We start from the raw sequence: 12,317 nt of genomic DNA, 5'->3' as shown, positions 1-12,317 counted from the left end.
TTAAAGCTATTGTTTGTTATTAATTTACTTACTTTAAAGAAATCTACTCATTTAAATTTGATACACCGTGTATGTAGGTATGTCAAATGGGTTCTACTGTCATGTATAACTCTAAAGAACCAATAAAAAAGTTTAATACAGATTTGAAAAGTATGGAAGAGAAGATTTCATTTATTGGTCTTTGCTTCTTATTACTCTCCTGATGTACATTCCTTTTATTCTTTGATTTAGGTAAAATATCTTTTCTCTGATAAAACTGGAACTCTTACATGTAATATCATGAACTTCAAGAAGTGTAGCATTGCTGGAGTAACCTATGGGTAAGTGTGTTTGAAATTTTATTTGTATTCTTCCTACAAAATAAATTTACCTCATCAAGTATCTTGACTTTCTGATATACAAGGAATTTAGATTTGTAGTTATTGTTAAATGTATCTAAAACTTGATGGATCCCAAAGGGAACTTTTAAAATTTAAAATATGATTTACTTCTGTAAATATTTGCTTAGTAATGTTTTGGGAGATCGCTCAGAAAACACACAGAGTCTGAATTGAAACAAATTAGAGAGCTTTATTACCTGGCCAGGGCCTACATGGCCAAGGGCTGCCTTCCACAGAGACTGACTCTCTTAGGGAGAACAGCAATTTCCTGGCCTGTGTCCTGAGGATTTAAGGATGAAAACCACAACTCAGGGACTTTCCTTAGCATCATACAAGCAAGCCAATCACAGAAGCTAAAACAGCAGTTAGCAGAGCCTGAGAGCTCCTAAGCAGAACTAAGGACTCCCTTGGGCAGGTGTATTGTTGGGTTTTAACACATTTAGGGTACAAACGGAACTTAAGAGCCCCTTAAGAAGAACTAGAGACCCTCCAAGGTGGGCGTACAGTTTAGGTTTCAGTACATTTGCAGGGTACAAAGTACACAAAGCACAGCTCTTTTGGGGGACACAGCTTATGTGCTGATTTCCCAGAAATGGCCCTTGCTTAAAGGAATAGTAATGGAGGCACTTTAGCAATGCTTTCTTATGTTGGCCTATAGCAATTTCAACTTAACTATTTCTATCTTGTAACTTAACCTATATTATCTTAACATTTATTTATGACTATTGTTAACCTATGCCCCCCCACTTATCAATTTTATTGTCTATATCTTATCATTAACATCTAAGTCTTATGTCTGTGTACTATATGAGACTATATGCTTATGTTTCTGTATTGTTATTTCTTAAGACTGAAACATGTTTAATTATCTTAACATTAACTCTTGTCTTTATTGTTTTATCTTATAAGTCTATATTTATTAGTCTATAGTTTATGGCTTATCTATAACCTATGACCTATTGATAATCTATAAAATCTCTTATAAAACTATACTGATTAATTTTGACTATAACACTAAGAAATTCAAGGGACTCTGTAAATTTATATATTCAAACTAATGATTATAAATTTCTTGCTCATATTTTGATCTGAATGCCTATCTTTTGATCACAGTGTTGTGACTGCTCTATTTTCCCTCTCTCTGGCAGTCATTTCCCAGAATTGACAAGAGAAGCATCCTCAGATGATTTCTGGTAAGTAGATTCCAGCACTTCTTGATGCTAGAAAAAACTTTAGAATATTTTGATATTAGCATTTATTATATGGACATCTTATATGTAAATAAGTTATATATATATGTTATTTCAAAAATAAAAATTATATGTATGTGTATATAATTATGTACATAATATATATGTGTGTGTGTATATATATATATATTTTTTTTTTCCAAAAGAAAATTAGATTAAGATTTAAACACAAATACCACTTTGAAAGTCCATATTTTCAGACCTTTTAGCAAAAATATCCTGCCGTTGGCCCAGTACTTCCCATTTCCTGGAAGTAGACAGCTTCAACTTTTTGGCTTTTAAAAAATATCCCCATATTCAAAATAATATGTTCATACAAATTTTTAAACTTTTTAGACACTGTTGGACTTGCTAGCATGGAAGAAGTTTCAGCATCTGCTGCTCTGTGTGTGATCTGTCACTTGCTCTCTGGTCTCTCTTTCCTAGCCTTTGGAAGCACTTAGCAATTTCTGTATATCCTTAGCATATACAGAAAGGGTCTATATATCAACCAGGACTAGGCTGATTTTTCTTATTATGTTGAACTAACTAGGCTTGTTTTTTTTAATTATGTTGAACATTTAATGGGTGACTAGAGAACCATTTCTGCATCTGTATTTTCTTTTATTAATTTTTGGGAAGTGTCCTTGCATTGTGTTTCTGTGATAATTTTCTTCCCCCTTGATCTTTCTGTTCCCTTGGGTTTCTTGTTAGGCAGATATTCAGCCTCTGGGTTGATTTCCAATTGTATCATCTCGTCCTCCCATTTTCCTTTTTGTTGTTGTGGTTGTTTTATTTTCTGATTCTTTTTGCCTTCTGTCCTTCATAGTAGTCTTCATGGGCTGTCACTTTCAGTTTTCAAGAGCACTCTTTTGTCCTTGGCCTCGCAGTGTCCATTTCCTCTGCTCTGTTCTCCTATGTCCAAACCCCACCACTTTTTGATTTCTTAATTTTGTTTTGCTTTCTTCAAAAGTCTGGTGATCAGGCTGGGGCTGTAGCTCAGTGGTAAAGCACTTGCCTCACATGTGTGAGGCACTGGGTTCGATCCTCAGCACCACATAAAAATAAATAAAGATACGGTGTGTTCATCTACAACTATATATATATTAAAAAAGCTTGGTGATCATTGGATGTGTGCTCATATATATTTTAGTCTAATTATACAGAATATAAAATTTCCCATTTTCACTATTTTTAAGACCTGTTTTAAGGGGAGTTTTTATTTCAGAACAAAATTAAGAAGGCACAGAGATTTCCCATAACATTCCTGACCTCCCCTGTTAACAAAAGCCCTCCCATCACAGTGGTACATGTATTGCCATTGGTGAACCTATGTTAGCACCTTATAATCACCCAGAGTCTCTGCTTCACATTAGGGTTTACTCTTGGTGCTGTGGGTTTGGACAAATAAATTATGACATGTATTTATCCTTATAGTATCATATAGAGTATTTTCATTGCCCTAAGAATTCTCTGTTCTCTGCCTATTTAGTCCTCTAACCCTCGTCCCCCACAACCTCTGATCTTTTTTATTTTCTCAATAGCTTCACCGTTGCCAGAATGTTAAAGTTGGAACCATACACTACTCAGCCTGTTTAGGTCAACTGAGTACTGTGCGTTTAAGATGCCTTCATGTCTTTCATGGCTTGATAGCACTAATTCATTTTAGAAATGAATAATATTCCAGGTTCAGGGCTTCTCTAAAGTGTGAACTTTTCATTTCTGTCTGGTTGCATTGTCTGACTACATGATGAAGGAAGGCTCTAGCACGCTGAGTTCCTCAAGCAGATTTAGAAGCATCCTGTCTTCTGCCCTCCCTGTACCTTTCAGGAACTCCATGCTGCCATTTTCTCACCCTTTATGGGGTTTTCCTGGGGCTCAGCTTGCATTTTAGGTGATCTCCTTTGCAAATCGTTGGCTACTGTTTGCTGTATTAAAGTCTGATATCTGTTTGTAGTTAAGATGGATATCAACAATGTTGTAGTCTCTTTTTTCATTGTTATTGTCTTAAAGAAAACGTTTCAGGATGGAATGGAGATGAATGAACCTACTGAAACTCTTACATAGACTTCACACACAGCCATCATTCAAGTTTCCTGTCTAGTAATTGTGTGCCTTTTTCTCTCTCCTACACATGAGCTTTGGCTGTAAATGCATACAACACAGTAATTCCTCTTGTTTTGTCTACTTTGAGCAGGCACTCTGGGGTGTTTTCCCTGGTAGAAGTTATTCAGAGATCAACTGAAATGACAGTCATAGTATTGATCCGTGGCTTCCGTTTCTTTTTTTCTAAAGATGTTATTTATCATAACTTATAAAATATTTTGATTTATGGTAACATTAAGGATTTACCATCTTGAGGTTTGAAATAGTACACAGCATTCTAAATCTTTAAAAAGTTGAATATAAATCTATGGGCATTTTAGGGGTGATTTTTCTAGAAGCCAGATTCTTACTAGGCTTGAGGTGTCTTAACAGGAAGTTTTTAATTGAATGGGTATCTTTTGGTTCTCTCTTACAGTCGGATATCCTCAGCGCCTAGTGATTCATGTGACTTTAATGATCCCAGGCTGTTGAAGAATATTGAGGATAACCATGTGAGTCTGCCAGTTTACTTATAAGACATCAAATAGTTATGCTCCACTATTATTTATATTTTATATATGCAGTGTCTTGAAAGTTGCTACTTTGGAGCCTGGAAAGAGATGCAGTCTCAATTTTACTGTGTTAAGACTTGGAGAATGTGATCTTAAACAAACACTTTGTGGTGAACACTGCATAAATTAGTGTAAAGCTGGGGCTGGGGTTGTGGCTCAGTGGTAGAGCCCTTGCCTATTATGTGTGAGGCACTGGGTTCTATCCTCACCACCACATAAAAATAACTAAATAAAATAAAGATGGTGTCCATCTACAACTAAAAAAATATTTTAAAAAATTAGTGTAAAGCTGAATTTAAGTATGTGTTGAAGCAATCACACGAGGATGGAGCCTCCCCACAGGATTCTATAATAGTTCAGATTTCTGTTGCTGCAAGAGAGAGCTGCAGTATTTTTTTCTTCACAGCTGTGCATCTAAGAAAATATATAATTATATATTTTCTAGGATACTTTAGGAAACAAAGGTAAGAAATTATAACAGATAGTATTTATAACATTCTACTCTATGCCAGACACTTGATGATGTATTTCCTTTAGCATTTGAATCTACCCTGAGAAGGGGACAAGGAAGTCACATGGGAAGAATTAGCCAAGAGTTACCCAGCAGATAAACATAGAAGTGAGCTTTAGAACCTAAATCTGTTTGGGAATGTTCATTTGTTTTTTTATTTAAGATCTGGGTTCTTACTGTTTCCCAGGCCTCCAACTCCAGGGCTGAAGTGATCCTCTTGCCTCAGCATCCCTAGTAGTTGGGACTACATACGTCTGCCACCACACTGGGTTCATGTTCAGTTCTTAACTAAGATATCACAGTACCTTCAGCTATTGTAGCTAACCAGGATTAACTGTAGGATCATATCAATTTATTTTTGTTTTTAAGGGTACTTAAAAAAATTTTTGGACTTAAAAAAATATTCAATGATCAAAGCATTTTGGTGAACTGGGAAGGAATCCATGGAAGGGTGATGTGGAAGGTTAGGAAACTTGCTGCCGGTCTGGTTTCACAGGGTTTGTTTCTCAGCATTAATTAACAGATAAAAAAGGTAGCAGAGGGCAAGAGGGTACTGAGTACCTCAAAATCCCAGTGTCAGCTTAAGTGAGAGAACCATTTATTTATCCATCGATTTAGCAGATAGTTTGAAGGCCTCATCTACATTAAATACCTTGCTCTGGGTACTAGGGGAAGAGATGAATACAAAATACTCAAGCAATCCTTGTTAACCAGTGAAAAAGACACATAACACGTTGAGAGTCATCGTCACTTTTTCGGAACAGGTACGATGCGACTCCTGAGCAAGTGGTTGTTTCGTGTAGGTGGAGGAGTCTCTCCCTTTTTGGTGGACTTTTTTGCTGAGGTGTGGATGTAGTGCTCCCCCACCTGTTCCATGTGTCATTTTCACTGACCCAGTGTGGGCTGTCATGAAACTTAGAGGCTGGCATGAAACTCATCTGGAGAGGAGATCTTCTGCATGCTGCTGAGATTCTAATTCTTGACATCCTTCTAGATTTAATTTATGAGTCACACAGTTGTTGTCTCTAAATCTAGCCCCATGTGAGTGTGTGGTGGGCTTCTAAGGGGTCTGACAGTTCCTCACCATTTTGTCCTGTGCCTGTTCCCTGTGGATGTTTGAATGCAGACCTAGCACAAAGAGGGTCTCTACTATTCTCTCCTGTAACCACCACCACTTACTGAGTTCTCCTCCAGGGCCATTGTCACTTCCTTCTCCTCTTCTCCTAACCCTTCTGTGTTAGTCAGCTTTCTGTTACTACAACAAATAGCTAGGATAAATCAAGCTAAAAAGAATAGAGGTTTATTTTGGAGAGTTTTGAAGGTTTCAGTCCATGATTAATTGGCCCTGTTGCTTTGGACCTGGGAGCTGCAGATCATGACAAGAGCTTATGCCAGAGGAGGCCTGTCCAACTCATGACCAGAAATGAGAGAGAGGAAGAAGTAGCTGCTAAGGTACTAATATTCCCTTCAAGGGCACACTCACAGTGATAAAATGTCCCCCCAATAGGTCCCACCTCTTAAAAGTTTCCACCACTTTCTAATAGCACCAACCTGAGGACCAAACCTGTAATACAGAGGTTCTTTTGGGGACATTCCAGATCAGAACTGTAGGAACTCCTGAGCCAAATTTCCTTTTATTCTAATGGAAAGGTCAGTGAGAGAGGGTAGATGCAGCCCTCATGTCCTTGATATGAAGACATTATCATGAGCATTGAAACACAGGGACAGTTAAGGGTTTTTAAATAATCTGTATGCTTATAATTCAGTAAAAGAATTGTGAGGTCATTTATTTAGGAATTTATTTTCTATTTTCTAATAAAAGCCTACTGGCCTGTGTTAGCATTATTCTGCTTTTTTAGATCTTTGAAAACTTCCGAGGTCTTCATCAGTGGTACTACATCCCTGAAGCTGTTTGATGTTTATCATCCACCTTCTCTATAAATGATGGAGACCATAGCTCAATATTTGTCTTTAGGAAGGTATGGGATAGGATTCAGTACACTCAATGGATGTTTTTTCAGCCGTTTTAATACAGGACCTATGGGTCACTTAATTTTGCCATAATATGGTTGCGAAGAGAAAATAAGCATTTGTGAATTTTCTGCTATGGATACCTCACATTTCTTTTATGTTGTTTTAGGATCATTGATTAAAACTAAAATATTTGGCCCAAGAAAGTCCTTTTGTTTCCTCACAAGAGAGAACTTTTCTATTTTGAAGTTTTCATTTTTCCTGGGCCATCCTGTCTGACTTTCTGGGTCCTTCAGGACTGTTTCAAGCTTTGTGTGGGCTGATGGCCGGGATGGGATTTGACTCTTAGAGAATCAACCTATGGGAAATTTCAAAAGACGGTTCATGTAATTCCTTAAGTGCTTTGCTAACTAGTTTCTTCTGTTTGTGGGAGACACTCCCAACAATGGGCAGAGGAAGAGTACCCCAACTTTCTTTTGACACAAAAAATCATTTGTATCTATATATTATTTGTAGATCCAATTGGGCATGCAAAGAATTTTAGAATGTAAAATTTCAAGCTATTTGTAAGTTCATCAAATAGAAGATACTCAGTTCTAAATGCCTGGCATTTTGTGCATATTAAAAACTGTTAACCAAAGGACAGATATGATAGGGTTTCATTTATGAGGTATATAGGATAGGCAAATTCACAGAGGCAGGGAACAGGAGAGAGGTTACTAGGGGGTGGGAGAAAGAGAGAACAGAGAGTTAAGATTTAATGGCTACAGAGTTCTTGTTGGGGATGGTTAAAAATGGATCATGGTGTGGGTACATGGAATTGTGAATGCACACTTAAAATGGTATTTACACGTGTATTTTATCACAATGGAAACCCTTTAGATAAATAAATAAATAAGTGTACGTATATATGCATGCATACGTGGATATTTGTAATAAACCACTAATTCTTCAAAGTTATAAAAAAGATTTTTCTTTGTGGAAGTTACAGGAAAAAAATCTTTATTTTTAAACATGGAGCACTTGTCTGAAATACTTTACAGACGTTTTTTCTATAGACTTCAGATTGATTTTGTCTCTTTAATACATTGTAGAATACTAGGTTAGGTAGAAAAGTAAAGGTATACTAATTTTGTCTCAGAATTTTTTGTTTTGTAAAAATCTTCATGAATTTTGCATGGCACATCACTCAAGGTGGAAACTTGATTTGTTGTTGTTAGGATTATTATTATGCTGTAGTGCTGGGGTGTCAAGTGCGATAGGCAAGTGCTCTACCACTGAGCTACACCTGTAGCCCAAGACTCATATTGATAAAACTCAGAAAGTATTTCACTATTAGGCTTATTTATTTGCTAGTAAGTCAGTGATCCTCTTTTTCTCTTTGTGGGACAAGGTTGTGTGCAGCGCTGGATGAGTCTCAGATGTGGGGAGACAATCTTGAAGTCTATTTCTCAAATTGAAGTGCTTTTGGGAGAAATTTCTTATCATTTTTTGCAGTGTTGGCCTTAAGGGATTTGTAAATTATCTAATCTCACTTATCTGACTTCCCTCAACTATAATTTAATGTGAATTTTCTTTTCATGTAGGCTGATAAGAAGCAGCAATGTGAATAGTTGTGATTTCCTTCCACAAACTTGCCCTTAAGTTATAATAAAAGGTCAGAGAAGAAATGAAAAACATTTTTTTTTGTGGCAGTCATCATCCATTTATGACTTAAAAAACCAACCTCCATGAAAAACAAGGAAGCAGCTTAAATGTAAAAACAAACCTATCTCAGATGTATAGCCAGTGGCCTATAAATTAAAAGGGTCGCACTTGAAGATCTGGGCATGAAAATAACCTCAGTTAATGGAAGCTTGTTACCACCACTGCCTTTGAACATCATTCTTGAAGTGTTAGCTCATGCCAACAGTGGGGAACTGGGCAGGCGAATGTGTTGGAAGGAAAAGGGAAATCGTGTGATTTGTGGATGATAAAATTGTTTGCCTTGAAATCCCGGAGAGTGAACTAAAACTCAGCTAGTAAGAACTCAGTTACAATTGGAGATTAAATTAATTTACTAAAATCAATGTGTTTATTTACATCTCAATAATAAACTACTGTGAAAATATAGGGAAGTCAGATTCCATTCATAATATGAAATGCCTTAAATGGATATTAAAAGGAAAATTCCTTATACCAGTGAAATTTAGTAGTGTCTATTCAAGCAGAGGAAATACGACACAACAAAGCAAATGAGTGACTCCAGAGTCAGGCAGCACCCAGAACCAGAGGTTCTGAGAAATCCACCTACCACTGTGATCTGACAGCACTTATACAAAAATAGAAGTGTGTCATCAAAAACAAGTGAATTGGCTAAGCTTAATCAACTAGATAGATGCAGCTTGGCTGGTTACAGTTTAATTAGTTAATTGGCTATAGGATGTCCGGCAACCAACCACAGCTCAGTTACTGAGATTAAATTTGTTGTTGGGTTTGTCTGTTGGTGCTTATTACAGTTGCCCTGTTCAAATCCATCCCCCATTCTGACTTTATTGAAAACAATGCTTTGTATACAGTAGTCACTCAAGTATTTTTTGAGTAGACCAAAAATTTAATAAGATACATGCCAGGTCCTGTGTTTAGAGGATTTAGATGCTTTTAATGAGTAGGAATACATAATGTATTCTTAGATGGGAAAGACTCTATTAAGGTATCATTTTCCTTATGATTATAAATGTGTGCAATCCCAATTTAACTTACATTTTTTTTCTTCTCAAGGAGGATGAGAGAAATCGATTTTTTAATGAGTGAAGGTTGCACTGCCCTATAAGTGTTGAAATTATGTAGTTAAAAGATCAGACATGAGGGCCTTGGGTTCCATCCCCAACACCAACGCCACACACCTACATACTGTAGGACAGATGCCAGCACAGGAGGATGGAAAGACAAGGAATGCACTTGTTTGGGTGGTTCCATGTGTATTGGGAGTGACTTTCCTTTCCTGGGCACACTTCTGTGAGGAAGGCCCAGAGGACAGCCCCACTTGTCCCGGGACCTTAACGCAAGTGGGGAGAAGCCCATGAGCGGCTTGGGAAGTGTGAGATGTGAGTGGGACTGGGGCCCTGGGACTCGCAGGAGCAGCTAGGCTACCTTGATTCTCTTCTGATGACATGGGCTGGCACTGGAGATAGTTGGAGAGACTGAGAGAAGTGACTGCTGCCCAGAGCCTGGGGGTGGGTGGACAGAGGAACCTCCTGAAAGCAGATGGAGGGCTGTGGCAGTGGGATATTGGGAAAGGATGTGCCTTGTTTGAAGAACTAAAGGACATCAGATGACAGTGGCAGGAGGTGGACTAAATGGGGAACAGGTGTCAGGTCCCAGGGGGCCTGGGGTTCAGCTTAGTATCTGGACCCTGTGCTAAAGGGAGAAGGGAATCATTACTGGATTTGAAGCAGGCAGTGACATGCATCCAGCTGCAGCCTACGGTAGCAGTGCTATAACTGACAGGCTAACTTGGCCTCCTGTTTGAAGCCCACAGCCCCTGTTATACAGGAGTTCCTCACCCTGCTGGCTGTTTGCCACACTGTCGTTCCTGAGAAGGACGGAGATGAGATCATCTATCAGGCCTCTTCCCCAGGTGAGTGCTGTGGGTGGATGTGCCCTGCTGGCTCCTGTCCTCGAGATGGGTGTTTGCAATTATCTGTAACAGATGTGGTGATGGAGCTTGCCCCACAGAGACCCTGCTGTTTAGCTCTGGCCTCTTCAACATCTTCCGATCATGACTATTATCATGACTACAGGTGTCACAACTCAAGAGAGCGGGTGCTGAGCTCTCCTGATGGCCATGATACTTTAAGTGCCAGGGAGAATCAGGGCCGTCTTGTATTTCCTAGTAAAAGTTATAGAACTGGACAGAACTCTCAAGAGAGAACAGGGATGGGCTTTTTTTTTGCTCATCTTCCCTTCCTTGTGGATTTTCCAACTACTGAGGAAGGTATATATTGGAGCAGTTACTCTTTGCCCACTTGCTGGTGCTCTGAATCCCACAGAACTACAACTGAAACACGACTTTGCTCAGAGGAGATGTTTAGTCAGTGGAAATATTAGTTATGTCCATTAGAGAGAACTTGATCCAAGAAAAGCAGGAGTGCAAATCACTCTTCTGGTGAATTGGCTTTAGGTCCACATCTTCCCATCCTACGGAAGTGCCCATTTCAGGTCCCTGGTGGTAGCAAGAGTCAGTGCTCCTATTCTGAATCCTTACTACCACGCAGGTAACACCAGGCCTCCCTCACCACGGTGGGTAATTTGAAAAATGGTACTTCCCAGAATTCTGTCATGAAGGATTAGTCAGTATTTCACTGACTTGTTATTGACAGATGAAGCTGCTTTGGTGAAAGGAGCTAAGAAGCTGGGCTTTGTCTTCACGGCCAGAACCCCATACTCAGTCATCATAGAAGCGGTAAGGGACATACCTGTGCATATTCCAGTTCACTGTTTTTAAGATTTTCTACTTGAAATAGTATGTCTGTGGTGAATCTCATGGCTAAGTTTCTGTTTTTTATTTTGATGAAAAATTAGACTTGAAATGCTCAGTTGAAACACTGAAGTGGTTATGTGATTGTATTTGCTTATCCCCTTTATTTTGTATTGCAGCAATTTCCCCCTCTTCTTCTTGAGAAGTTTTTCATGAATTATTTTGAAATTGTTGGCAGGAAAGAACTTCTCAAGCAGTTTCTCTGTTTTCTAGAAGTTGGGAAAATAACTTCAAGGCCTGCCTGTCCTTGAGGCAGACCTTGCACCTCTCTGTAGCCCCAATGCCTGACAGTTCTTGCACAGTGGAGTCCTGAGTCCACTGGGCTCCCCTCTCCGTAGCTGTGAGGGCTGCGAGTTAGAGGTTAACATCTCTTCTATCTATAGGACTATTCCCTGAAGTCAAGGGGTTTATGTATTTTTTCTGATTTGAATTTTCTTTCCTGTGGGTTGCAGAGGGAAATTTAGCAATAGGAAAAGCTTTTTACAAGTTGAGTATCCCTTTTCCAAAATGCTTGGGACCCTAGTGTTTTGGATTTTGGATGTTTCACATTTTGGAATATTTGCATATCATGATAATTTGAAATGGAACCCAAATCTGAACTTGAAATTTATGTTTCATATAGACCTTATTCACACAGCCCGAGGTACTTTTGTATGACACCTGTGTTTTGACTGCAACCTGTCACATGAGGTCAGGTGTGGAATTTTCCATGGGTGATGTCATATTGGTGCTAAAAACATTCTCAATTTTGGAGCCCTTTGGATTTTGGAATTAGGGATGTTTGACATTTATCAAGAGTAATCAGGTATGAACACTCTGAGTGAGCAACAGATAAAAATGATGGTTGGGACTGGCGAGGTGCTATCGACGTTAGTGATGACCAGAGAGAAGGGCTGTGCTACTCTCTGGATGTCACTGCCTTCCCTCGCTTCTGCCCATCCCTCAATTTGGGGGAAATCTCATGGATTGTTATAGTTTTTGGCTTAATGCATCCTTAAGTCCCAAGACTGCCTTAATGCACTTGAAGTTCACTTCCAAATAATATAATAA

The 12,317-nt window shown here is 38.6% G+C and overlaps 1 protein-coding gene across 5 annotated transcripts in view; it reads left to right on the top strand.

Moving 5' to 3' along the window:
* Atp8a2 (ATPase phospholipid transporting 8A2) overlaps window positions 1-12,317 on the top strand; it is a 639,008-nt gene that overhangs the window by 206,047 nt on the left and 420,644 nt on the right. For all 5 annotated transcript variants that reach the window (XM_078015676.1, XM_078015677.1, XM_005337571.5 and 2 more), the window contains 5 exons: window positions 232-320; window positions 1,529-1,573; window positions 4,131-4,206; window positions 10,262-10,367; window positions 11,110-11,192. In XM_078015676.1, the coding sequence (XP_077871802.1) occupies window positions 232-320; window positions 1,529-1,573; window positions 4,131-4,206; window positions 10,262-10,367; window positions 11,110-11,192 (399 nt within the window). The remainder of the gene's footprint in view (window positions 1-231; window positions 321-1,528; window positions 1,574-4,130; window positions 4,207-10,261; window positions 10,368-11,109; window positions 11,193-12,317) is intronic.

The sequence above is a fragment of the Ictidomys tridecemlineatus genome, chromosome 6 (assembly GCF_052094955.1).
Source record: "Ictidomys tridecemlineatus isolate mIctTri1 chromosome 6, mIctTri1.hap1, whole genome shotgun sequence".
In the NCBI taxonomy this organism is placed as follows: Eukaryota; Metazoa; Chordata; class Mammalia; order Rodentia; family Sciuridae; genus Ictidomys; species Ictidomys tridecemlineatus.
This window is presented reverse-complemented; position numbering and strand designations above follow the sequence as displayed.